Source organism: Perognathus longimembris, chromosome 15 (assembly GCF_023159225.1).
Source record: "Perognathus longimembris pacificus isolate PPM17 chromosome 15, ASM2315922v1, whole genome shotgun sequence".
Classification (NCBI taxonomy): Eukaryota; Metazoa; Chordata; class Mammalia; order Rodentia; family Heteromyidae; genus Perognathus; species Perognathus longimembris.
In genome coordinates this window covers 38,572,847-38,599,117 of record NC_063175.1, presented here as the reverse complement: position 1 = coordinate 38,599,117, position 26,271 = coordinate 38,572,847, and the positions used below count along the sequence as shown (strand labels likewise).

The 26,271-nt window shown below is 37.6% G+C and overlaps 1 protein-coding gene across 1 annotated transcript in view; it reads left to right on the top strand.

Annotated features, from left to right (window-relative positions):
* The window catches only part of Epg5 (ectopic P-granules 5 autophagy tethering factor), a 104,020-nt gene that overhangs the window by 11,688 nt on the left and 66,061 nt on the right, over positions 1–26,271 (top strand). Inside the window, exons 2-12 of the mRNA XM_048363420.1 lie at positions 2,069–2,995; positions 3,969–4,212; positions 5,023–5,159; positions 6,351–6,458; positions 7,771–7,844; positions 9,090–9,195; positions 11,093–11,207; positions 11,550–11,700; positions 13,561–13,716; positions 19,851–20,008; positions 24,759–24,913. Coding sequence (XP_048219377.1) covers positions 2,069–2,995; positions 3,969–4,212; positions 5,023–5,159; positions 6,351–6,458; positions 7,771–7,844; positions 9,090–9,195; positions 11,093–11,207; positions 11,550–11,700; positions 13,561–13,716; positions 19,851–20,008; positions 24,759–24,913 — 2,331 coding nt within the window. The remainder of the gene's footprint in view (positions 1–2,068; positions 2,996–3,968; positions 4,213–5,022; positions 5,160–6,350; positions 6,459–7,770; positions 7,845–9,089; positions 9,196–11,092; positions 11,208–11,549; positions 11,701–13,560; positions 13,717–19,850; positions 20,009–24,758; positions 24,914–26,271) is intronic.

The window sequence follows — 26,271 nt, the reverse complement described above, 5'->3', positions numbered from 1 at the left end:
CTTTGAATCACGTCTCCAGTTCTGGATTTTTGCTAATTAATTGGAGATAAGAGTTTTGCATATTTGTCTGCTTGGGCTAGCTCTGAAGTTCCTTCTTTAGATTGTAGCCTCCTGAGTAGGAATGAACCACTGGTACCTGGACCATTTCAGTTTTGAATGGTTTAATTTTTTTAGATGATTTTCCCTGATGATATTTTTTTCTAGTATTAGTTGAGGAAAGTAATGGGCCTTGTAACATTTTCATGCATGCATATAATTTTTTTTTCATATTTATCCTCTATTACCTTTCTTATTTTTTAATTTTTTGGCACCAGTCTTAGGGTTTTGAACTCAGGGTGTGGGGTGCTGTTCTTGAGCTTTTTGCTTAAGGATAGCTCTATCATTGATGGAGCTCAGCTCGACTTCTGGGTTTTTTTTTTTTTAAAGTTAACTGCAGATAATAATCTCAAAGACTTTGCTGCTTGGGCTACCTTTGAACTGTGATCCTTAGATCTCAGCCTCCTGAGTAATTATAGGCATGATCCATTAGTGCCAGCATATTGCCTTCTTTCATTGCATAGTGCCTTCTTTCATTCCACTTCTTCTCATAGTTAACTTTTATTTTTTGAAATAGTTTTAGTCCCGGTGAAAGTTGGCAAGTATAGTTCAAATAGTTGCTATACCTTTACACAGCATCCTCTTATGTCATCTTATGTAGCTATATGTTTGGTGGCATAGAACATTTATATCAAAACCATGAAATTAGTTATATTCCTATTAACTACAATGTAGAACCTAGTTGAATTTCAAAGGTTTTTCTCCTAAGGTCCTTTTCCTGTTCCAGGATCCAATCCAAGGTCCCTGATGATGTTCAGTTGTCATGTCTTTGGCTCCTCCAAACTCTGACAGTCTTTGCTTTCATAAAGCACTTATTATTTGTAGCTTGTCCCTAGATTTGAGGTTTTATCTGGTGATCTCTCCCTCTTGCCTTGACTTTGGCTATGGAGATACTATCTAGTATGAGGTCCTCACCAGATCCAGATACCATGCTTTTGAACTTCCAAAACTGTGAGCTCAATAAACTTCTTTTTTAATTGGCTTATATTAGTTTCAATAAACTTCTTTATAACTACCAATCATAGGTATTTTGTTACTGCAGTTGGAAATGGATTAATGTAACCATAATGTTCTAATATGATTTTTTTTTTTTGTTTTTTGGCCAGTCCTGGGGCTTGGACTCAGGGCCTGAGCACTGTCCTTGGCTTCTTCCCGCTCAAGGCTAGCACTCTGCCACTTGAGCCACAGCGCCACTTCTGGCCATTTTCTGTATATGTGGTGCTGGGGAATCGAACCCAGGGCTTTATGTATACGAGGCAAGCACTCTTGCCACTAGGCCATATCCCCAGCCCCTAATATGATTTTTGTGACTTTTTTTTTTCCTTTCCCTTTTTTGGCGATGCTGGGGATTAAGCCCAGGGTTTTACACATTCTGGAAAGTGCTCAGCTATTGAGTTATATCCCTAGCATCTAGTGGAGGTTTTCTGTTTTTTCTATTTCTATGTTTATTAATTGGAATTTTTCTGTATGGAGGAATTGTTACTTCTCACTCATTTTATATATTTGTTCATTCAGTTAATTATGTCAGTGTAGGCTCATGGATTTTTATTATGTAGGTTCTGATCCTTTTTTATAGTTGTTTTTGTGCTTGGGTTATTCCGGACATTTCTGAATGTTTATCAAGATGAAGTCAACCTTGTGGTGCCCTAAGGTGATTGGATAGTGTTCTGTTTTACTTAACCTCTAGAGAGCAGAATGATGACTGAAACAGTGAAGACTTCCCTCTTCCGTTTGTATTATAATTTGCTGCTTATTGTGATGACTTTTTTCCTTTTATGATTAGACTAATGGATCTCCAAGCAGAGCACACTTAGAACAGGATGCATATTGAAAACATAAAACGTATGGCTTATAAAATGAATTTAGATTCCATGAATAATATTCATATTTTATGTATAGTTTAAAGCTTTCTCATGCTGAATGTATCAATTATTGTTATATAATTACTTTATATTATAAATACTGTTTTTAGGAAAAGAAGAAACATGAAACCCTTCGGACAGAAGAGTCTGATGAAGTCTCCCTTCCACAAACCATAGAGCAGGAGATCTCTTCTTCACCGTGTGAATTCAAAGGAGATCATCTGAAGGTGTTAACTGATTCCCAGCTCTATAGTGATGCCAGTGGACAGAATGAAAGTGAGATGTTTGATGTACCACTCACCTCCCTGACTATAGGTGAACAGGGGTCTCTGATATGTAATGCAGATCTCCTAAAAGAAAGGGAAGCAGTAAGAGTCTGTGTTGGGGATGATGTAAGCCAGCTGAAGGTTGACCATGGAACTAAAGTAGAATCCCTCAAGAACTTGACAGAAGTTGAAGAAAACATATTGGCACAATGTGGACCTTCAGAAAGCACACTGCAGTCTGCTTCTTTCTGCACACAAAAGGAAATGGAAAATTTACAAAACAGAGAGACTCATAATAGGAAAGAAGATAAAGCCCTGGATGGTTCTTTAGAGGTGCTGCAAAATGTTGGCTTGCAAAGTTCTTATGAAGCCAAAGAAGTTTCTCAGCTACCTAGAGTGAAGAAACTGTATCCCCAGTTGCCAACTGAAATTGCTGGAGAAGTACCAGCTTTGGTAGCAGTGAAGCCTTTGCTTTATAGTGAGAGGCTATACCCAGAACTCCCATCTCAACCAGAACTAGTACCATTTACTAAAGAGCAGCTAAAAATCTTGGAGCCTGGTTCTTGGCTGGAGAATGTTGAGTCATATTTAGAAGAATTTGATAGTATGGCTCACCAGGACAGGCATGAATTTTATGAGTTGCTCTTGAACTACTCACGGTGTAGGAAGCAATTACTGCTGGCTGAAGCTGAGCTGCTTACTCTTACGTCTGATTGCCAAAATGCTAAAAGTCGACTGTGGCACTTTAAGGAGGAACAAATATCTGTGCAGGTATTTTGACTGATATTTGTAAAGCCCTCAGGAGTCTGAGGAATTTCAGTGGAGTTGCTGTGCTTCTAACACTGATACCAACCCTGGTTTTGCTTAGAGTAGGACAGTGTAGGGAATACAAGGTCAGGATCAGGAATGCAACTTGTGGGAGTGAAGCAGGTCAAATATGACAGAGATAAATCAGTAGTGCATACTTGGTCTGGGGGGGCATCCACTTTTGACTCCTAGCTGATTTTTTTGGGGGGGGGTTGGAATGAGCCAGGAATCCCATATCTTAAGATTTCTCTTTACAAGAGAACCTGGAAATCTTATTTTTGTGTAAGGTACACACACACACACACACACACAAACACACACACACACACATACACACATACACAGAGTATAAGACAGCAAATTCAGCCCATTGCCCATTAGTTTGAGACCTTGGACATACATAATGTTGTTACTATCAACTATATGTAGTAGTTAGAGAGTGCCAATGTGGAGTGGAGATAAGGAAACAGGGAAGTCTTTTAGATGTGACCTAATGGAGAAAAGAAGAGCTTCCTTTAGTGCACAGCCACAAAGAATAATGAAGGCAGATCTAGAGATATCTTGTGGCATAAGAGTTGAGGAGGTAGAGCATTGACTTCAGTGTTAAAAAAAAAAAAAAAGGAGATAGGACACCAGTGTGAATGTGTAAGCAACTAACTTGTTGTCTTGCATTTTTTCCATTTACTTTTTGTTTCTGGGAGAGATATCTTCCTTATCTGAACTTGTGATATATTCATGATTGGCATTATACTCTTTGGTACATGATGGTCTATTCATTAGTGTTATTTTCTATACATTAGTATTATCTCCTCATTATGACTATAAGTGCTTTGCAAATGACACTGAAACCTCTGTATCTTATAACTAACCCCCTTTTTGATTGCTTCAAATGTAAAAAGTAATGGTTTACATATTTTACCCTTTTCTTCACCGGTAGGGTATTTGTGCAGATCAAGTGAAAGTTTCTGGCTATCATCGCTACCAGAGAGTAGAAATGAATGAAAATGCATTGGGTGAGCTGAAGAAACTATTTGATGCCAAATCTGAGCACCTCCACCAGACCCTGGCTCTTCATTCTTACACTTCTGTGCTCTCAAGGTTACAAGTGGAATCTTACATCTATGCGTTGCTCAATAGCTCAGCTGTTCTGAGATCTTTAGCAATTCATCAGCAAGGCCCAGGTGTGTAAATAACAGTCTCCTTCTTTCATATGTTTTAAAATGGAAACATATATTGAGGAGTATGAGCTAGTTGTATTGAGTGGAGGTTAGTTGGTTTAACTATTTGTGCATTTTTTTGGCCTAATATAAGATTGACATCTGCCTTAATGACATTTCTTGGGAGCAGTACTAGGACTTGCTTCCACATGGTGGTCATTCTCTACTTCTCTAGAGTGCTTTCTCTATATGCTTTTGACCAACTGGAGTCCAAATAAAATTTAATTCTAAAACTAAATGTTTTAATACTCTGTCTCTTGCTTGACCAGTTTGTTGGTCTGTTTTTTGTTGTTGATGTGCTGGTCCTGGGACTGGTTCTCAGGGCCTGGGGGCTGTCCTTGAGCTTTGTGCTCAAGTCTAGTGCCCCACCACTTGAGCCACAGGTCTATTTCTGCTTTTTTTGGTAATTAAGTAGAGATAATAGGGCCAAAAAGTCTGGCTGGTTTTGAACTGCAATCTTCAGGTCTCAGCCTCCTGAGAGTAGCTAGGGTGATGGGTGTTAGCCACCCGAGTCTGGCTAGAAATTTAAATAGTTTTGGGGGGTGGTGCTGGGGATTGAAACTAGTTCTTTGTACTTACTAAACAAGTGCATTTCTATTGAACTGCAACTTCAGCCCCATAATTAAAAAATATCTTGATAGAATTTTTTGTCTTTGGGTTTTTAACTTGAGCTAGGTATTTTAAATATTTTATTTGTTTTAAGTGAAACATTAATAACATTTCCTCAAAAGTCCATTTATGTGGGACTCATTTACTCCTTCCTTTAATTTGTAGCTCCTGAAGTGACAGAAAGCATTCCCTCTGATTTGTGTCAGCTGAAGGAGTGCATTAGTGTCTTGTTCATGTTCACTAGGAGAGTGAATGAAGACACTCAGTTCCAAGATGATATTCTTCTCTGGCTGAAGAAATTGGTGAGAGACATATTTGTAGTCTTTCTTCTATTGCCTAAACAATTTCATCACCTTTTTTTTCAGTCACTTCAGCAATTGATTTAGTTTATGACTTTTCCTTAAACATGATATATGGTAATAAGATTTATTCTTGTACATTATTAAACACAAAGTGCTTTTCTCTCTGTTATATTAAAAGAATTCTGCTTTTAGCTCAGAAGACATGGAAATAAATGGGAAAAGCTTTTTTTGGAAATCTTTGGGAACAATGTTGTGTGTGTTACAGAGGAAGTCGATATTTATTGGTTTTTATTTCCTAGTGGGACTACCTTGTGTTTTGTTCTTAGATTCATTTGGAGTTCTTTTTTTTTTCCCCCTTTGGTTTTTTGATGCAGGTTATCATTTTGTAGCTCAGACTAGCCATGAACTTTCTATGTAACCTAAGCTGGTATTGAACTTATGAACCTCCTGACTGTGCAGGAGTTCTTATCATGGCTGGCAAAAAAAGTTCACCTGAGAAATTTCTTTATACTTTTATTTTACATATTTTTTTTGTTGGTTGGTTGGTTTTTATGATCATGGGGATGGAGGTTGGGTCCTTGTATATGCTAGGCAAGTATTCTATCATTGAGCTACATTCATAACCTGTAGAGTACTTTAATATAGGATGATAGTTTAAGTATATTTGTATATTTATTTTAGAAACTATTATCAACTAAGATAGCATTAGCTTGCTTGACTTAACAATTATTTACATGTAGTCAGGAATGTTAGTGATTTGTCTTTGTGATGCTTTTGTTATAGTGTTTATAGATTCATTGGCCTCTGTGATAGAGACTCACCAGGTAGTATATCTCACTTAACAGTATATCTTAGGTTATATTAGAAAGCTTACATGTACTTAAATATCAGGTAAGTGGTTTGTCTAAATTGCTATATAAATTAGTTTTCTTTTTTTTTTTTTTTTTTTTGGGCCAGTCCTGGGGCTTGGACTCTGGGCCTGAGCACTGTCCCTGGCTTCTTTTTGCTCAAGGCTAGTACTCTGCCACTTGAGCCACAGCGCCACTTCTGGCCATTTTCTGTATATGTGGTGCTGGGGAATCGAACCCAGGGCCTCATGTATATGAGGCAGGCACTCTTGCCACTAGGCCATATCCCCAGCCCCATAGTTTTCTTTTTAATTAGTGAAACTGTGAATCCTTTATTGTATAGGTGTCAGTATTACAAAGAGTTGGCTGTCCTGGAGATCACCTCTTCCTCCTAAACCATATTCTTCGGTGCCCAGCAGGTGTTAGTAAGTGGGCCGTTCCTTTCATCCAGGTAAGATGTATGGTTCTCTGATTCTGGGTGATGGAGTAGGGGTTTTAGTAGACTTTTTTTTTCTGAAAAAACTAAAATATAAAATAAAAATAATAAATAAATAAAATAAAAAAAGAAAAAGAAAAAGGCTACCCCAAAATACTGGTATTAATTTTTTTTAAAATAGATTCAATATATATTGGTAGGCAGTATTTTTGTCCCAATAATAAAATTATGACAATTGCAGAAGTGCAGTTATTATGGCGATTGGCAAGTTCAGTAATATGTTATATTCTGTTAAAAGTTCTGTGTAGGAGGCCTTGACAGGATGACTTTTTTATATAAGACTCTTCCTAAATTATTTATCTCACCCTAAAGTTGGTACAGATTAAACAGAAGCCACCAGCATATTTGTATAGATCTTATGCCTATGTGGTCACCTCCTATATATTGAGAAATGGACCATGTTTATCCTCTTTGCTGCTTGCCTGTGGACCATTTTATTACTCAAAGTAACTGCTCACATGGCAAGAGCTAATATGTAGCTCTTTAATCTTGCACATCTCCTTTACATGAGTATTTCTGGTGGCAAGAAGCGTGAATCTTTTTTAAAGAGAAGGAGGATTTTTTTTCCCCTCCTGTTTTCTTTCTCTGAATTAAAGTAGCAGTATTGTCTTTCATCCCATATTGTGTCAGGTGATGGAGTAAATAGTTCAGATACCTCTGCTACTTTAGAAATCTGAGGCAGGTAACCATGAGCTGTGTCTCATGCCTGTGGATTAAGTGCCAGTTTCAGCTTTTTCTCTTTAACAGCAACTTTGTTTTTGGATTGCTTGTGAAACATTATGGATACTTGAGTTGGTTTTCTTTTTAAAATTTTTATTGTTATAAAGGTGATGTACAGGGTGTTATAGTTTTATAAGTCCAGTAATGAGTGAATTTCTTTTTAGACAGTGTCACTCTATCCTTTGCTCTCTCCCAGTTTTTCCCTTCTATCCCTACCCACAAGTTGTATAGTTCATTTTCATCATAGCATCTAGTGAGTACCACTGCTACATTTGTTTACCTTTTGTCTCTCTGTTTCTGTGTACCCCCTTACCCTCCCAAAGACAGGTAAAGGAACAAACAAGATGAAAAGAAAACAAAAACAACAAAGAAAATCTCTTATTTACATTTGCTGGAGTTCATTTCAATAAATATTATTTATGTGATCAGAGGCATGTAGGGATTGTGCCTTTGTGTTCCTTCCATAGTGTGTCCTTTTTGTCTCACTGTGTGTGAATGCATAGATGAGTTGGTTTTCTAAGATATGCTTTTTCTTTTCTGATTTCAGATCAGAGTGTTGAATAACCCATCAGGAGTCTTTCATTTTATGCAGTCCCTTGCCCTGCTAATGTCTCCTGTCAAGTAAGTGTGGAAGACCTTTGTGAAATAGAAATGTCAGTGCCTTTTTCTGTCAAAGCTGAGGATCTAGAATTTGTATGGTTTGACTTTTGTAGCATTGGAAGATACTTGAATAGGTAAAAGTTATATTTAAGGAAGATTAAGGTAAACTAGAGGTAGAAAAGGAATATGAGTATGGACTTTTGCTTAGTCAGATAGTTAAAAATGTCTGGCTTTCCTGGCTCTGGAACCCAAACCATCAGGATAGCACATGAAAGCAGGGTCTGTGTGTAGGACTCTGTGTGTCGAGGACTTGCAAGTCCTAGAAAGTGTCTGCATTGGAGTAATATTGGACAGAGGAGGAAAACCTAAATGGATAGAGGAGGAAAACCTAAAGGTCATCTTCCTGGGAAAGAATTCAGTAGCTGGGAAAGGAGTGGTCAATAGTAACTCTAAACTTGAGAGTCTTAAGTTGAGAAGGTGTTAGCAGTACTTGTAGAAAGAACAGAAAGGAGAGCTGTTCTGTATGGAGGAAAGTTTGAGATCACTGAGGTATAGGTAATTGGATGCAAGTAGCACATACCTGTGGACACTTGAAGCTCAGTATTGAAATTTGTTCAGTTGAAAGGATAGCACTAGAGTTATAGACCTCAAGGTCACGGGAGAAAATTTTGAGTTAAAGATAAGAATGTATGCCTTTTCAGAGAGACCTGAGGACTGGGTTGTGGTCTAAGGGAAGAGATTATCATGACTAGCTTGCTTGTTAGATTCAGTCAATGTCTTAGGAAAGCTTGGCTGGCAGGAGTCTCCCTCCCAGCTTCTGTCCCTTACTGCTTGCACATAGGAGCAATGATTTGACTCAAATGGTTTTACCTTTGTATGTAGTTTTTGGTCCTAAATAAGCCTCTGTAACATCCACAGATTGTTCTTTTGTGTTCAGTGAGACACGTTCCCTAAAAGATGTCTCCTCTCCTGGAAGCCTGGTTTGAGGGAAGTCTCCACAGTAATCCACAAGTATGGGTTCCAGCTGTGCCTGGGAGCTGAACTAGTCTAACTCCTTTGCTCCTTAGTATTACTATGGTTGTGGTCTCTCTACCCAAATTAGTTGAGGTTTTAGTATCCTTGAACTTCAGCCAATTCTTATTTGTTTAAAAATTTAAACTATTGGAAGGTTAGGTTGATTCCTCACTCCTTTTTACAGTGCATAGGTGATTTACAATGTACTCATGTGAGGTTTTTCTGTGTTTATGTGATTCTGCCATCCTTTAGAAATCGAGCAGAGTTTATGTGTCACATGAAGCCCAGTGAGCAGAAGCCATCCTCCTCGGGGCCTGCGTCTGGAACTTGGACACTAGTGGATGAGGGAGGGGAAGAGGTAACTTGTCATGTCTGCATTATTTGCTAATTATTTTTGAACTGTTCCTATAGTGCCAGGTATAGTTCTAAGCACTTTTCTCATATTATGTCATTTCTCCCAACAACCTCATGAGGTAATTACTGTATAATTAGGTTTTATAGATGGGGAAACTGAAGTGCAGTGGGGTGAAAAAACTTAATTTTAGTAATTTTTTTTCTTCTGGTAAATTCTGGACATTTAATCCCTGAGACATATAATATATAAGACCCCCATACTGGTGCCTGGTCCTTGGTCCTTGGTTAGTACTTAATAAAAGTTGGGTTGAAGAATTTAGGGACTTGGGGCTGGGAATATGGCCTAGTGGTAAGAGTGCTTGCCTCATATACATGAAGCCCTGGGTTCGATTCCCCAGCACCACATATATAGAAAAACAGCCAGAGGTGGTGCTGTGGCCTAGGTGGCAGAGTGCTAGCCTTGAGCAAAAAGAAGCCACAGGGACAGTGCTCAGGCCCTGAGTTCAAGGCCCAGGACTGGCAAAGAAAATAAAAAAAAGAATTTAGGGACTTGGGCCAGGTAGTGCATACCTATAATTCTAGCATGTAAAAGGAGAAGCCAGGAGGATCATGGGTTCCAGACCAGCCTCTGCTTCCTAGCAAGACTCTGTCTCAAAAAATAAAAGGAACAAAAGAGAACTTAAACTTAGTAAATGAGAAAATTAGGAGTTTTGTTGAAGCAGAAAATGTAATATTCCGAATTATTCACATTAGTCATTCAACAGTGTCCTCTGCATAAGAGTTACCTGGGTAACATATAAACTTTGTCTAGGCCTAACATCAACATCTACATGTTTTAAAACTTGCATAATGATTTTAATGTTCATCTAGAGTCTAGAACTATGTTTTTTTTTTCTTCAACTGATTTTTTTCAATTGTTATTATAAAGGTGATATATACAGCAGTTACATTTACAAAAGTCAGGTATTGAGTACATTTCTTTTTGGACAGTGTCACTTCTTTCATCACTCTTGAGATAAACAGGAGTGAAGAAAGGGAAAGAAGAGAATACTGGGGGGTGAAGAGGATTGAAGAATATTACATAGGTGTTTGTGTGTGTGTGTTTGTGTAGCATAGTGAAATAGCAAATGCTATTTGAAAAAAGAGTTTGGAGATGGTAAAGGAATATAGTAGAGGGAGTGAACTTGTTCAAAATGTGCAGTGAAATTCTTTTGTATTATTAATATGCACTAATGAGAAAGTTAAAGAATGGATTGATGAAATTATGAATGAGTTTCATTAGTCCTTGTTGAAGGTGAATAATATATTCCATTTCCAGTATATTCCATATTCCATTTTGCATCTTCATTAATGTAGTATATCTTAGCTTGGTTTCTAAGGTTACTTTAGGGCTTCATATCAAGCAAGAAGATACCAAAGACATATCCCTGCGTACGTGATCTTTGTATGTGTTCACTGTTACATTTGTTCTGCTTCATCAGCACTGTTGACAGCCAAACTTAAGGCATCTGTAGTAAATGCTAATTACTTCCTCAGAAGTCTTTTGAGCACTGCAGTTGAGCAGTGAGAAGTCTTTTGAGCACTACTGACAGTAGAGGAAGAGAATTGTGGTTTCTGTACATGGTTCTTCCGCTGTCATCTAAGCACTGAGCTATTCAGTAAGGTCCCCAATCAAAAGGATCTTTTTTCCTGTCTTCCTTGGGATGGAAATTTAATAAGAACTGTTTCAGCTCTGAAGAATGGCCATTACTCAGATACATATAAAATTATGTTTGCTAAGGAACTGAAGCTATAAGTTTTTGTATTTAAGGGAAAGTCTTGAGAACTTATGAGGATTCTGTGTCTCTCATGGAGTCTATCGATCCAATCAGCTGACATGACTTGACATTCTTTTTCCTTAGGATGAAGACCCTGAGACTAGTTGGATTCTCCTGAATGAAGATGACTTGGTCATCCTTTTGTCACAGTTTCCATTTCATGAACTCTTTCAACATCTTCTTGGGTTTAAAGGAAAAGGTAGATTGATTACTTTTGTCATTAATCAAGTGTGGTAGTGGCAAGCTCTACACAGGAAGCATTACATTTGCCTTTTGAGTGGATTCCTGATTCAAGTTTTCCTGAACCTTCCTGTTTTCCGTCCTTTTTTTTTTTTTTTTTGTGCTGGCAGTTTCCCACTTAGTACTTAACTGTGGGAAGGCCAACTAGCTTCCCATTTCATGTTAATATAGGGGCCAGGGTAATGAGATTGTTAATTCCTTATATCCTTGCTTTGTTTTTCACTAACATGTTTATACCTGTAGCCTTCACTGTCTTTTCATAGGATTATAATTTTTTCCCTTTTATCTGATTAACTTCTAGGTGATTATTTTCCTGAAACAACAAGACCTCAAGAGATGATGAAAATTTTTGCTTTTGCCAACTCCTTAGTGGAACTTCTGGCTGTGGGATTAGAAACCTTTAACAGAGCTCGTTATAGGCAGTTTGTAAAGAGGATTGGTTTCATGATCAGGTAACACTCCTGTTGGTGCATTGATCTGCTTAATTTTATCCTGCTCAGACAGAGATTTGCAGAGTGAGATGATGGGTGTTTTATACTTCATGTCTCATTTCTCATAAAAGTGAGATTTTTTTTTCTTCTAACAGGTGGGAATTTTCTAAATGATTCCAGTCAAAATACTTAATCATTCGATATTTATTTACCTCATTTATTAGATAATTGTTCTTGTAATCCTGATCCTCCAAGCTTCTGCTGGGTTAAATTTGAGCTGAGACAAGGGTCAAGGACAGTGCAGGCTCTTTCTGCTTCCCTTGCTCTCTCTTCCTGTCACCCTTTTAGTTTTGGAATTGCCTTGGAGTTGTGGGAAGTTGGCAGTAACTCCTTAATAACCTCCCCTTCCCCCATAGTATATAAACATATCCTATGTTTAAAATTTCAGAGACTTAAATCAGTGGTGATTTTGTTTGAATGGGAAAGCATTATCGAGTATCTTGAGTGCAAAGTGAATTTATGGTCTTATTAAGTGTGCTAAATTTTGAGATATACTGCTTTCTTAAAAACTAATTTTTTATCTTCTTTTTGCATTAAATATCTTTACTGGATCATTCTCTATAGCACAAAACAGGCTATTATTTCTTAACCTCTTCCCTCAAGTGCAACAGCAGAAACCACAAAAGCTGTATAAATACAAGAATTCTCCCCATTACTACATTTGTTTAAAAAATTGATTTTAGTTAATTTACTTTAGATATGTTTCTATAGCTTTTTTCAATTGTATTTTTATTATCTTTGGGTAGTTGTACAAAATAATTGTCATTCATCATGTTTCTTTAGTTTTATAAAGCCAGGCAAAGTTATTACAGAGGCTGATGGTCCCTTTTAAGGTCTACAGCAAGTCTTGGTAGAGAGCAAGGGAAGGAAGATTGTGGGAGGAAAGATGGCTCATGACTTGGAGAGTATTTTTTTTTTTTGTTGTTGTTGGGATTGAACTCTGGGCCTGGGCGCTGTCCCTGAGCTCTTTAGCTCAAGGCTAGCTCTACCACTTGAGCCACAGTGCCACTTCTGGTTTTCTGGTGGTTACTTGGACATAAGAGTCTCATAGACTTTCCTGCCTAGGCTGGTTTTGAACTGCGATCTTCAGATTTCAGCCTCCTGAGTAGCTAGGATTAGAGGCATGAGCCACTGGCACCCACCAAGAGTAATATTTTGAAAGCTAAAAGCTTGTTTACTTTTTATTATCAGAAGTCAACACAAACATTTGTTTTCAGATTCTGCTTGATGAATAAGGGCATCAATAAAATTTGTTCTTCGGCACATGTATGACATCCAGTCACATGCTTACAGTGTGTCAGGATTGGGCATTTCTCATTTCAGTCTAAAGTCTTCATTATATTATTCACTCTTTATATTACTATGCAAATGTTTACATATATCACCATTATAGTATAATTATTCTACTTTTCTGTGGACATTATAGATTCTTCTTAAACATTCCAGTTACAGCACAATTTTCCATATATTCTTCAAGCATAATTTTCCATATTCCTCACCAGTGAGGCCTCTCTTGCTCCCAACTATCCTTCTTTCCTCTGTTTATTCTTCCATCTTCAGGCCTCTTAAATTTCCCTTCCTGCTCTATTTTTCTCAATGTCAGTTACAAATACATGACAGACTACTTTGTTTTGTTGTCTCTTTGCCTTCCACTAAGTATTAGCTCTAGGAAGGTAAGTTTTCATTTTCTTCATCACATTACCTTCAGAACCCAGAAGATAATAGTAACTATAGATTGAGTGCATTAATGCTTTAAAAGTAATACAAAGTTGCTGATACTGAGTGAGTGGTTGAAGAGTCTGGTGTTGTCTTTGTGTTCAGGATGACCCTTGGCTATGTGAGTGACCATTGGGCACAATTTGTGAGCCATAATAGAGGTTTGGGATTGGTCCTACAGCCCTACTCCGTGGAGAAACTGCAGATTGAATTTGATGAGCTATTTTTGCGAGCTGTCCTACACGTGCTGAAAGCCAAAAGGTAAGAAATAAGAGGATAATTGGTGAGAACTTCCTGGAAGGAAGGAGGAAAGCTCAGAATGAAACCATTGTCTAATGTAGATGTCTACAGTAATGCCTTTGTATATTTTATCTATTTCATATCTTGGGGAAATTCTTGGGCCTTAGTTTTCCTATCCATAGTATATCCTGTCTTGGTAGAAACTATCTCTTATTCAGATTTCTTTCTGACTTAACTCATTTTTGATGTTTAAGTTTTGCCATCTCTGAACTTATAGGGAAACTCAGTACCTGGTACAAATAATATGATTTCTTAATAAAGTCGTCTTACTAAAAGGGTTTGAAGTATAGGAATGCCATGGATCTCTGTCTTGGCTATATAAATTCTGTCTTGTGATTATTCTGTCTGTGATACTAGGATATTTTATATACAAATGGCAAAGACAGAAGCATGGTTTTGCAACAATACTGTCTTCCCTGAGCCTCTGTCAAGTGTAGGAAGAGTTCTGCCACAGAGTTGTACATTTCACTAGGAGATATGGGCCAGTGTCCAATCCAACCCAGCTGTACTCATGAAATGCTACAAGTTTTCCCCACTTTTGCCTTCTCTTGAGCTAAGTATATCCTCCATTTTTACCTCAGTTCTTTATTTATTGTGCATACTATAGTAAGTTTGCATCTTGGTCTACCATTTAAGGATACTCTGGGAAATGCTTGTAGTCTCTCTTTCCTTCATTTTTAAAATGGAGATGATGTTTATGCTACTTCCTTTCTGTTAACATCATGATGTTAAAAGGGTAAACTGCAATAATATGCAGATGTATTTTATTAAACCATAAAATATGTTTCAGATATAAGTGGTTGTCTGTATAGTTTCTGATGAAGAACAGGCCTACTTGGAGACTTATAGAAAATGTATGACTCCTTTGCTAAATGTTAGCCACATCTAGGCACTCAGAAACAGAAATTTAGATTACTCTTACTATGCAGATACCATAACTCTGGCGATCTTATGACTTGTACCAAATTCAGTACCAGGCCCTCAGTGCAGGAACCTCTCCTCTGTGAGGCTGGTATGGTACATGGGGAGGGAGAGGCTTTTATTTCTTATATGTCCCTGTTCTTGTCTTTGCTTAGCCTACCGACTAAGCTCTTACCATAATTACTTAGTATATTGAGTTACTTATATATTGAGTTTTGCACCCTACTTGTGACATTATATATAAGTACTCACAAAGACAATTAAAACATTTAAGTGTTGGGGGCTGGGCATATGGCTTAGTGGCAAGAGTGCTTTTGCCTCATATACACGAAGCCCTGGGTTCTATTCCCCAGCACCACATATATAGAAAATGGCCAGAAGTGGCACTGTGGCTCAAGTGGCAGAGTGCCAGCCTTGAGCACAGAGAAGCCAGGAACAGTACTCAGGCCCTGAGTCCAAGGCTCAGAACTGGCAAAAAAAAAAAAAAACAAACAAACCTCCAAACCAAAAAATTAAGTGTTGGGAGCTATTTTTCTTTGGTATAATTATTTTGCAAAAAGTTATATTAGAACCAGCTTCTTTATTTACATTTTTATTTTTTTATCCTCAAGTGATTGCACAAGGGGTTACTTAATGTGCCCTTTGGGCTGGGAATGTGGCATAGTGGTAGAGGGATTGCCTAGCATGCATGAAGCCTGGGTTTGATTCCTCAGTACCACATAAACAGAAAAAGCCAGAAATGGTGCTGTAGCACAGTTGTAGAGTGGTAGCCTTGAGCCAAAGCAGCTCAGGGATAGTGCCCAAGCCCTGAGCTTAAGCACCAGGACAAAAAACAAAAAATAAAAGGCCATGTCCTTCTATGTATACAGTGCATCTTGATCAGAGTTACTCCTTCCATCATTTTCTCATCCCTACCATTCATATCAAATTTCTCATTTCATTTTTCACATATGTACATTGACTATTATGACTGTATTCATCCACAGTTCCATTTTTATTCATGTATTCCCTCCCTGGACTTCCTCCTACATTCTCAAAATGTGTTTCAGCTTCCTGATAATTTTACTTTATTTTTATTTTTTTGTTGGTCGTGGGGCTTGAACTCTGGGTCTGGGTGCTGTCCCTGAGCTCTTCACCTCAAGGCTAGTGCTCTATCACTTGAACCACTCTGGTTTTCGTCTGTTTAATTGGAGATAAGAGTCTCCCAGACTTTTCTGCCTGGGCTGACTTTGAACTTCGATCCTCAGATCTCAGCACAAGCCACCAGCGCCTGGCTGATAATCATTTTGTTAAGCTGTTTATTGTTCAAGGGATTTACACTATGGAATTTTACTCCTTTAGAATCCTTTGTCAGCTTGATTATGTATAAGAGCATATGCCTCTGTATGTGTTTACATGGAAGGTGGTATTTTGGGTATAACAACTATATGAGAGAAAACATTTGTCATTTGTTTTTTGGGCCTATTACTATTACTAAATATGATTTTTTTTCGAGATGCATACATTTTCCTGCAAATGACATAAATTCATTCTTCCTGATGGCTGAATAAAATTCGATTTGTGTGTGTGTAAATGTACCACATTAAGAATCAGATATTTAAAGGCATGACATCTAAATGTATTTGATGGAAATTGCTGATAATTGCAATTAAAAGACTGACAACAAAAACACAAGCCAACCTTTCTTCATGTCGACTGTGTAGAAAATTTTGTGGTCTAAACTATGCCGTTTTGTGATGTTAAAGGACTCTACAGTTTCCCTTCATTCTTTTGGTATCTGTAATTAAATAGCTTTAAGCCCAATGAGCGGTATTAAGATAGTTAATTGATAAGAAAGGAACAATTTGTTTAGAGCAATTTGTTTAATTCTTCATGTATACAAGGCAAGCAAGCACTCTTGCCACTAGGCCATATTCCCAGCCCCAATTTGTTTAATTCTTGGCTTAAGAGTCTAGCTGTTGATTTTCTAGGTAAGTTTGACTTGGGCCACCGCATAATCTAGGTTCAAAAATGTTTACATTAAGCAAATGTTACTTTTTTTTTCTTAATAAATTTTTCTTGTAATTTGTGGTTGTGCTAAAAGATAGAGCAACAGTTTGAGTGACTCCTTAGTTTTATTTATTTATTTATTTTTTAACCTTTAAAATTTTTTTTAAGTTTTTATTATCAAACTGATGTACAGAGAGGTTACAGTTTCATACGTTAGGCATTGGATACATTTCTTGTACTGTTTGTTACCTTCTCCCTCCTACCCCCCTCCTCCCTCCCCCTGTCCCCCCCTGAGGTGTTCAGTTCACTTACACCAAACAGTTTCCTGAACAAAGACCCAGAAAGGCTACAAATCAAAGAAAGGTTGGACAGATGGGACTGCATCAAACTGCAGAGCTTCTGCACGGCAAAGGACATAGCTTGCAAGATAAACAGAAAGCCCACAGACTGGGAGAAGATCTTTACCGGCCATTCAACGGACAAAGGCCTCATATCTAAAATATATGCAGAACTAAAAAAATTACTTTCCTCCAAAACAAAACCGCAAAGAACTAATAGCCCACTCATCAAGTGGGCTATAGACCTACAAAGAGACTTCTCTGATGAGGAAATGAGAATGGCCAAGAGACATATGAAAAAGTGCTCTACATCACTGGCCATAAAGGAAATGCAAATCAAAACAACATTGAGATTCCATCTCACCCCAGTAAAAATGTCATATATCAAGAAAACTAACAATAACAGTTGTTGGAGGGGATGTGGCCAAAAGGGAACCCTACTTCATTGTTGGTGGGAATGTAAACTGGTTCAGCCACTCTGGCAAGCAGTATGGAGATTCCTCAGAAGGCTAAATGTAGAACTCCCCTATGACCCAGCAACCCCACTTTTGGGTATTTATCCAAAAAACTACAAACAAAATCAAAGTAAAGCCACCAGCACAACAATGTTCATTGCAGCACAATTTGTCATAGCGAGAATCTGGAACCAACCCAGATGCCCCTCCGTAGACGAATGGATCAGGAAAATGTGGTACATATACACAATGGAATTTTATGCCTCTATCAGAAAGAATGACATTGCCCCATTTGTAAGGAAATGGAAGGACTTGGAAAAAATTATACTAAGTGAAGTGAGCCAGACCCAAAGAAACATGGACTCTATGGTCTCCCTTATTGGGACTAATTAGCACAGTTTTAGGCAAGTCACAACAGAGGATCACAAGAGCCCAATAGCTATACCCTTATGATCACATAAGATGATGCTAAGTGAAATGAACTCCATTTTATGAAAATGATTGTTATATCAGAGTTGTAACTACTTTCAACATCCCATGTGTATCTGTAGTTTCTACTATGATGATGTTCGTGTATCACCTTCTTGTGATTGTATCTACACTATCTCTGTAATCTTATCTGAGTGTATGGGAAACAGTGTGTACTGGTATTAGAATTAGGAAATTGAAAGGGAATACCAAAATTGAGAGACAAAGGGTAAAATACGAGAAACAACAACAAAAGCAATACTTGCAAAACTGTTTGGTGTAAGTGGACTCCTTAGTTTTAAAATTGTGATAAAATTCACACAAGCATCTGTTGAGTGTTAGTTGCTTTCTAGACACTGGCTTAGGTGTCAGATAATTAAAAGGTTCTGGTTACAAATTGGTAAATATAAAAATGAGTAAGATCTGGTTTCTGCTCTCAAATTGTTGGTAGTCTAATATGAGAATGTAAGTGATAGCTGAAGTGTTTCTCACACTGTGACTTAAGAATTACTGGCATATGAGTTACCAATGGTGAATATAAAAAAAAGTGCAAATTTGGGCTGGGAATGTGGCTTAGAGGTAGAGTGCTTGCCTAGCATGCCTGAAATCCTGGGTTCAATTCCTCAGCACCACATAAACAGAAAAAGCTGGAAGTGATTCGGTGGCTCAAGAGGTAGAGTGTTAGCCTTGAGCAAAAAAGAAGCCATGGACAGTGCTCAGGCCCTGAGTCCAAGCCCCAGGACTGACAAAAAAAAAAAAAAAAGTTGCGAATTCTTGGGCCCAAGCTGTGACAGAGCTAGACTTCTTGGTGGGGCTCATGAATCTGCATTTCCCACAGTCTCCAGATAATTTTTCTGCCCACCATAGTGTGAGAACCACTGATATAAATTACAGTATTGTAAAGTCAGGTATATAGTTCTGAAATTGTGTTGGAGAGGAAATCAGGCGAAAGCCTCTATGGAGACATGGTTTGGAGGTAACTGGACTTATTTCTTGGCTTGTTGAAATACTCACATTTTGGATGCAAGAGAGCCCTTTGGTTGGAAATATGGTCTAGAGATAAATTGTAGAAGTGTTTGAATGTAGGACTAGGGTGTTGATCAGTGAGGAGTCACTGGATGGTTTTGATTCTCTTCTACCCATGATATATGTGTCTGTCTGGCTGTGCATGTCTACCTATATGTAACTAACACACAACACACATCCACATGTAGCAGCTTCTCTGTCATCCAGATCTTAAAAGGATCATTGGTTGAAAAAAACATTTATATTCTCCCTTGTCTCAGTGGCCTCATCAGTAAATTTGAGATAATGCCAATAATTGGTGCCTTGGTTTTAGTGAGGTTGGAATGAGTTGATATATGTAGAGTCAACATTCCTAATCCAAAAATCTGAAACTCTTTAGTATTGATATGATTTTACAAGTAGAAAATGCCACATTTGACCTCATGTGATAGAATGAAATGAAAATGTAGGCATACCAAAAAGTTGTGTAAAATTACCTTCAGGACTATGGGTATAAAGTATATATGAAAGACAGTCTTCAAGTTTAGTCTGTTGTCTAATCTACATATTTCATTATGTGTTGCACATATTCCAAATTCCAAAAAAAGTCCTGAATCTGAGGTAATTCTTATCTCAAGCATTTTGAGAAGTGATACTCAGTGTGTATCATATATATGTGTATATAAATGTAACTTATATGTATATGTGACTTGTGTATGTATGAAATTACAAGAGTATCTGGTATAGACTGAATATTCACTGGTGTTTGTTGTTATGACTGAAGCATGTTAGAAGAATTGTAGCAATGTGATTTAAGAATTTTTATATGAGAGCTCTTTCTACTAAGAAAGTAGAAACAAACCTAGTGCTGAAAGGTGATTAATATATCAAATTATCCCTTTTCTTTTTGAACATGGAGACTTGGCATTTGGCTGTTTATGTCTGAAATGCCCTTCGGGACACTGTCAGTTCAGATGCTGTGGAAGCTTTTCTTTCTCATGCACCAGGTGGAGAGCGAGAACCTGCAGCAGCTATGCTCTGCCCTCCACCCGGCAGAGTGCAAGAGGCAGCTCCAAGGTAAGGCCTTGCTTGGGCGTTCACTGCCTTCATGCACCTCTCTGCCATAATATTCCTTCTGCTTATAGAAGGACTAAGGGAATGTTTGTCTTTGTGCAGTGACTGATTCATAAACTAATAGTCTTACTCTTAAGAACCATTCACTTGCATGTGTAAAAATTACTCTAGCCAGAATACCGTATTAATTGTCTGGAAATTTGTTAAGGTTTTGTTTTACTAGTTGTTCTCCTCATTTGTTTAAATTTTAATATATTTTAATTTCAATTGATTGCATAGTTAATTTGTACATATTTATTATACACGTGCGAGTGGGGGTGGTTCATTGTGAAGTTTCCACACATGTACACAAGGCATCTCCACCAACCTTACTAGCCTCTACCACTCTCTCCAGCCTCATTCCTTCTTCTTAAAACAATTTCATTCTACTCTTTTAATGTATACAAATAAACTATGTGGACCATATTTATTCTCATTTACCCTTTTTATTAGCCCTTCCCCCCTCTTACTGGTGCCTCCCCCTCTTGCTGTATTTTATATATATATATATATATATATATTTTATTTTTAAAATGGGGCAGTATAGTTATGCTTTCTGATGGAAGCATAGGATTCCGTTGTATATATATATACCACATTTTCTTGAGCCATTCATTCACTGAGGAGCATCTGTGTTTTGTTTTGTTTTTTGGCCAGTCTTGGGCCTTGGACTTAGGGCTTGAGCACTGTCCCTGGGTTCTTTTTGCTTAAGGCTAGCACTCTGCCAACTTGAGCCACAACACCACTTCTGGCCATTTTCTATATATGTGGTGCTGGGGAATCGAACCCAGGGCTTCATGTATGCAAGGCGAGCACTCTTGCCACTAGGCCATATTCCCAGCCCTGCCTTTTTTTTTTTTAGATGCATATATTTTTGGGCTGGGAATATGGCTTAGTGGTAGAATGCTTGCCTAGCATGCATGAAGCCCTGGGTTTGATTTCTCACTACCACATAAACATATATATATATATATTTTTTTCAAATAGAAAATATGAGTCTTTTTAGATGTATTAGTTTTATGAAGAAGTAAACATATATACTTTACAAAGCTAATTTTGGTAAAGATCTGAGTAAGTTTTAATGTGGTACCTAAACCACACTCCAGGTTTTTTTATTTTGCTGGTCCTGGGGCTTGAACTCAGGGCCTGGGTGCTGTCCCTGAGCTTCTTTGTACTCAAGACTAGTGCTCTACCACTTGAACCACAGTGCCACTTGCAGCTTTTTTGAGTAGTTTATTGGAGATAAAAGTCTCATGGGGACTTTTCTTCTGCCCAGGCTGGCTTCAAACCATGATCCTCAGCTCTCAGCTTCTTGAGTAGCTAGGATTACAGATGTGAGCCACCAATGCCCAGTAATGTTTATTTTTTTATGTTTTAAGGTTAAGAATGAGAAATACTCAGACTATTTAATTAGATCTATGATTATTATAATTTAACAATTACCCAGTACATTAAAAAAGAAACCTGATATAACTCCTTTCTATGTGCATGGAAACCCTGAGTTCAGTCCACAGTACAGTAAAAATTAGAAAATAATAAAATACAAAAGATAAAAATAATCCTGATAGAACACATCCCAGAATATTAAAAGAATTTTAAAACTTATGAACAGCTAGTTCTATTTTTCAGATGTTTGTTCATGAGACAAGATAGATAGATTGGCTATAGATAGACTGGCTATCCCAAATTGTGTTGAAAGCTTGATTTATTTATTTAGTTTACTGTGCTTGTGGAAGCCTGAGGTTTTTGTCCATGTTTAACAAATACCAGAATTTTTTTTTCCTTAAAGCTGTGGGGTTTGAATTTGTTTTCCACTATGGAAATAATGTAATACAAATACTTCTCCCAGATTAGTGTAGAAGCATTTTGTAAAGCAGAGAAATATAAGGAAATCCAGAAGAAAAAGAAAAATAAGACAAAAGTGGATTTACTAGCCAGGTGCCAGTTGCTCATGCCTGTGATCCTAGCTACTCAGGAGACTGAGATCTGAGGATTGTGGTTTGAAGTCAGTTGAAGCAGGAGTTTGTAGACTCTTACCTCCAATGAAACAACAAAACTCCAAAAGTGGAGCTGTAGCTCAAGTGGTAGAGCACTAGCCTGAAGTACAAAAGCTCAGGGACAGAGCCCAGGCCCTGAGTTGGTCAAGCCCCAGGACTGGCACTAGAGACACACACACACACACACACACACACACACACACACACGATTCACATGCACAACACAAGAAAAAAAGAGAAAAGTGAAAAGTAAAATTAATCTAGAAAGGATAAAAATAAAAAATCATGCTTATATGCAAAGCCTATTTACATATAGTGAAGGCTAAACAATGCTTGCTAGGTAAGTGCTCTATCACTTGAGCCATATCCTTAGCCCTAAAAGTTTGTTTATAGATAATTCTTATTTATCTCTTGTAATAAGGGCAATGTGAACCTGAAATGAATTTTCAAGGAGAATATTTACCTGTTAATTTTAATACCTTCACTGAGCAGAATTGCAGGAGAGTGTGTTAAAAATAGGCCTGTTTTTTTTTCTGTGTGTGTGTGTGTGTGTGTGTGTGTGTGTGTGTGTGTGTGTACTGAGGTTTGAATTTAGGCCTTGCACTCACTAGGCAGGTGCTTTTACTACTGAGCCCTGTTTTGCACTGGTTGTTTTTGAGATAGGATTTTGTTTATCTTCCTGTTTTAAGCTTCCTATTACAGCTGGAATGACAACCATGTGCTGTAACACCCAGATTTTTTTTGTTGTTGTTGAAATGGATTCTCACAGAATTTTTTGTCCAGAAGGGCCTTGAACCATGATCTTCCAATCTAAGCTTCCCACATAGCTAGGATATTAGATGCCCACCACTGCACACCCAGCTGTTGACGAGTGGAGTTCCTTTGGCTGGCCTTGATTCTCCTGATCTCGTAGTTCTTTGTAGCTTGGATTATAGGCATGGGTTATGGGGTATCCAGGGCACTTTTTTTTAAATTTTAATTTTAAGTATGGGTCAGCTAGGCTCATATGATCCTTTTCAGTTTGTATAGGTGTTTGCTACCATACCCAGCAAAAATCAGCCTATTCTTACTTGGTTTCTTTTTGCTTATTTGTTTCTAGTAGGATCAATATTCTGATCACTAGTATTAGTATAGTCATAAACAAATTTGATGCTAAGTGAAGAAATGTGCTTATGTCTTTGTCTTTCAGGTTAACATCTTAAAAGCCAGTTGAAGAAAAGAAAAATTAGAAAGTTACTTTTCTTTCCTACTTGTTCTTTTTCAAAAAATTGTTTAAAATATAAAGCCTTTCCCATGATGTGTACTTTATATTCTTTAAGTTAGAATGATAATCCCAATTTTCATTTCACTGAGAATGCTTTGTGTAATAATCTCCATTATAAATCCAATTTGGGAATGGGAAATGAAAATTCTATTGGTATTTGCCCCATGAAGCTATTTGAAAATACAGGAAATTTGGTGGGCTACTTTTGATTTCTCAACTGTATAAACGGGAAGAGAGTTGTTGGTTTATTGCTTTCTTACTGTGAAAAGTTCCATCAGGGGAATAGATTGTTTTAATTGGTCTTCCCTGCCCTCTGTCTGTAAAATTTTCCTTTTTCATTGTCTTGAATTGCAAAGTTGTTTGCCCAAACTGCCTCCTGGTGGCAAAGTATAATATTGCTTATACAGCATCTTCTGAGAGAACTAGGAAATATGTGCCATATACTGTCTCAGAAATGATTAAAACAACTTTTTTATCTCTAATTTTTATTTGTTGGCCAATCTTATTTGAAATTCTATATTTGTGTTTGGTGGTTTGCTCATGTTAGTGTTGCATTAGTAGTGTCTGCATTTTTGCATATAACAACCAACAAAATTGGAATCAATTACAATCAAGTAAACCTGTGAAATCACTAGTCCTGCTATTGAAGGTAACACCTAATGACAATAGTAGTGCATGTGAAGTACTATTATGACAAAGCACTTCACCATTGACTTATCATTAGTCTTAACCTTTTACGACACTTAAGGCTTACAGATATTAACTTTCTCCCCTAAGGTTACATTCTATTAGAATTTATTGGAATTTTAGGACTCTCACCTGGTCCAATTTCCTGATAACTTTAGGGATCCATTTTGAAGCTAAGAAAGAACTTTTATTTCTCAGTATTTCTAAGTATTTTAAAAATTTATATCCTCTTTTTGGAAGGTATAACTTTATTCTTTATTTGGAAGTGTATAAATTTATTCTTTCTTTTTTTTGTCCTCCAGATATTTCTTTTTTTTTTTTTTCCAAATTTTTATTATCAAACTGATGTACAGAGAGGTTACAGTTTCATACATTAGGCATTGGATACATTTCTTGTACTGTTTGTTACCTTGTCCCTCATACCCCCCTCCCTTCTCCCCCTTTCCTTTCCCTGCCCCGGAGGTGTTCAGTTCAGTTACACCAAACAGTTTTGCAAGTATTGCTTTTGTAGTTGTTTGTCTTTTTTTTTACCCTGTGTCTCTCAAATTTGGTATTCCCTATCAATTTCCTACTTCCAATACCAGTATACACGGTTTCCAATATATTCAGATAAGATTACAGAGATAGTGTAGGTACAACCACAGGAAGGTGATACAAGAACATCATCAATAATAGAAGCTACAGATACACATGGGATGTTGAAAGTAGTTACAACTGTGTAAATTTATTCTTTCTTTGCTTTAATTCTCTTGGTATGAATTTGCAGACCCAAAGCATTTTGAGAAGTTTGAGAAGTGTCTTTCTTCAATGAATAGCTCGGAAGAGATTTGCCTTCTGACTACCTTTGCTCAGATGGCTCAGGCCATAAGAAACAACGTAGATGAAGACTTCATAAAAATTATTGTTCTGGAGATATATGAGGTGAGAATATGGAGTTTTAAAAGCATTTTCTTTTAGGCTGACCATCCATTGATTCTTGTGGGATTGCTTTTAAACATATCAGTTATTACAGGGCTGAGTGTGGTGAAACATGCCTGTTAATTCTAGCTACTAAGGAGGTGGGGACAGGAGGATTGAGATCCAATGTAAAAGCAAACTGAAAGTAGAAGGACAGGGGGAATGGTTCAAGTGATAGAACACTTGTCTAGCAAGCAAGAAGTACTGATTTTATAATCCTCTCAAGAAATTAATGTTGACATTATGTGTATGTAGTTGTAGTTCCTCTGATGACTCTTATGTAAAAGTTTTGAAACTGAAAAGACTGTGTATTGCTAATGAAAACTTTGGAATATGCTTTTTGAAATAGTATCCTGCCATGTTGTTCAAGCTAGTCTTGAACTGCATGCACTCCAGCAACCACCTACCTTAGTGTCTCAAGTTGCTGGAACCAAGTTCATGCCATCAAGCTTTGCTAGGATGTACTTATTTATTTTTGTAGTACTTGGATTTGTACTCAAAGTTTTGTACTTGATAGGCAGGCACTCCACTACTTGAGCCATGCACCAGCCCTGTTTTGTTTTAGTTATATTTTAGACAGGGCCTCACCTTTTTGCCTGGGGCTGGCCTTGGACTTCAGTCCTCCCTTAGGTTTGTACCATCTTGCCCATCTTTTTGACTGAAATGGAGTCTAACTCTTTGCCCAGTTTGGCCTGGAACTACAGTCCTCATGATCTTTGCCTCTCCAGTAGCTGGGATTATAGTCATGAGCCATGGTGCCCTGTGAAGATACACATTTTTTTTTCCGGGTCATGTATCTTGAACTTAGGACTTGGGCACTGTACTTGAGCTATTTTGCTCTAGGCTAGCACCCTACTACTTTGAGCCACAGTAGCATTTCCAGTTTTCTGATGGTTAATTGGACATAAGAGTCTCATGGACTGTCTCGCCCTGGCTGGCTTTGAATTTCAGTCCTTATATCTCAGCTTCCTGAGTAGCTAGGATTAGAGAGTTGCCATTTTCCAGTATTTTCTTTCCTCCTCCCTTATAGTTTAAGGGCAGTTTGCTGTCTGAAGTTCTGACATCTTTTTGAACATAAACTGTGGCTCATTATGAAACTTGTCTCTTGATTTTTTTTTTTTTGCCAGTCCTGGGCCTTGGCTTCTTTTTTTTTTGCTCAAGGCTAGCACTCTGCCACTTGAGCCACAGCACCACTTCTGGCTGTTTTCTGTATATGTGGTGCTGGGGAATTGAACTAGGCCATATCCCCAGCCCCGATTTTCTTGAGAAAACTATAGAAACATATTTTGATTGATAGTTGATATTATTGTCTCTGCTTCCCT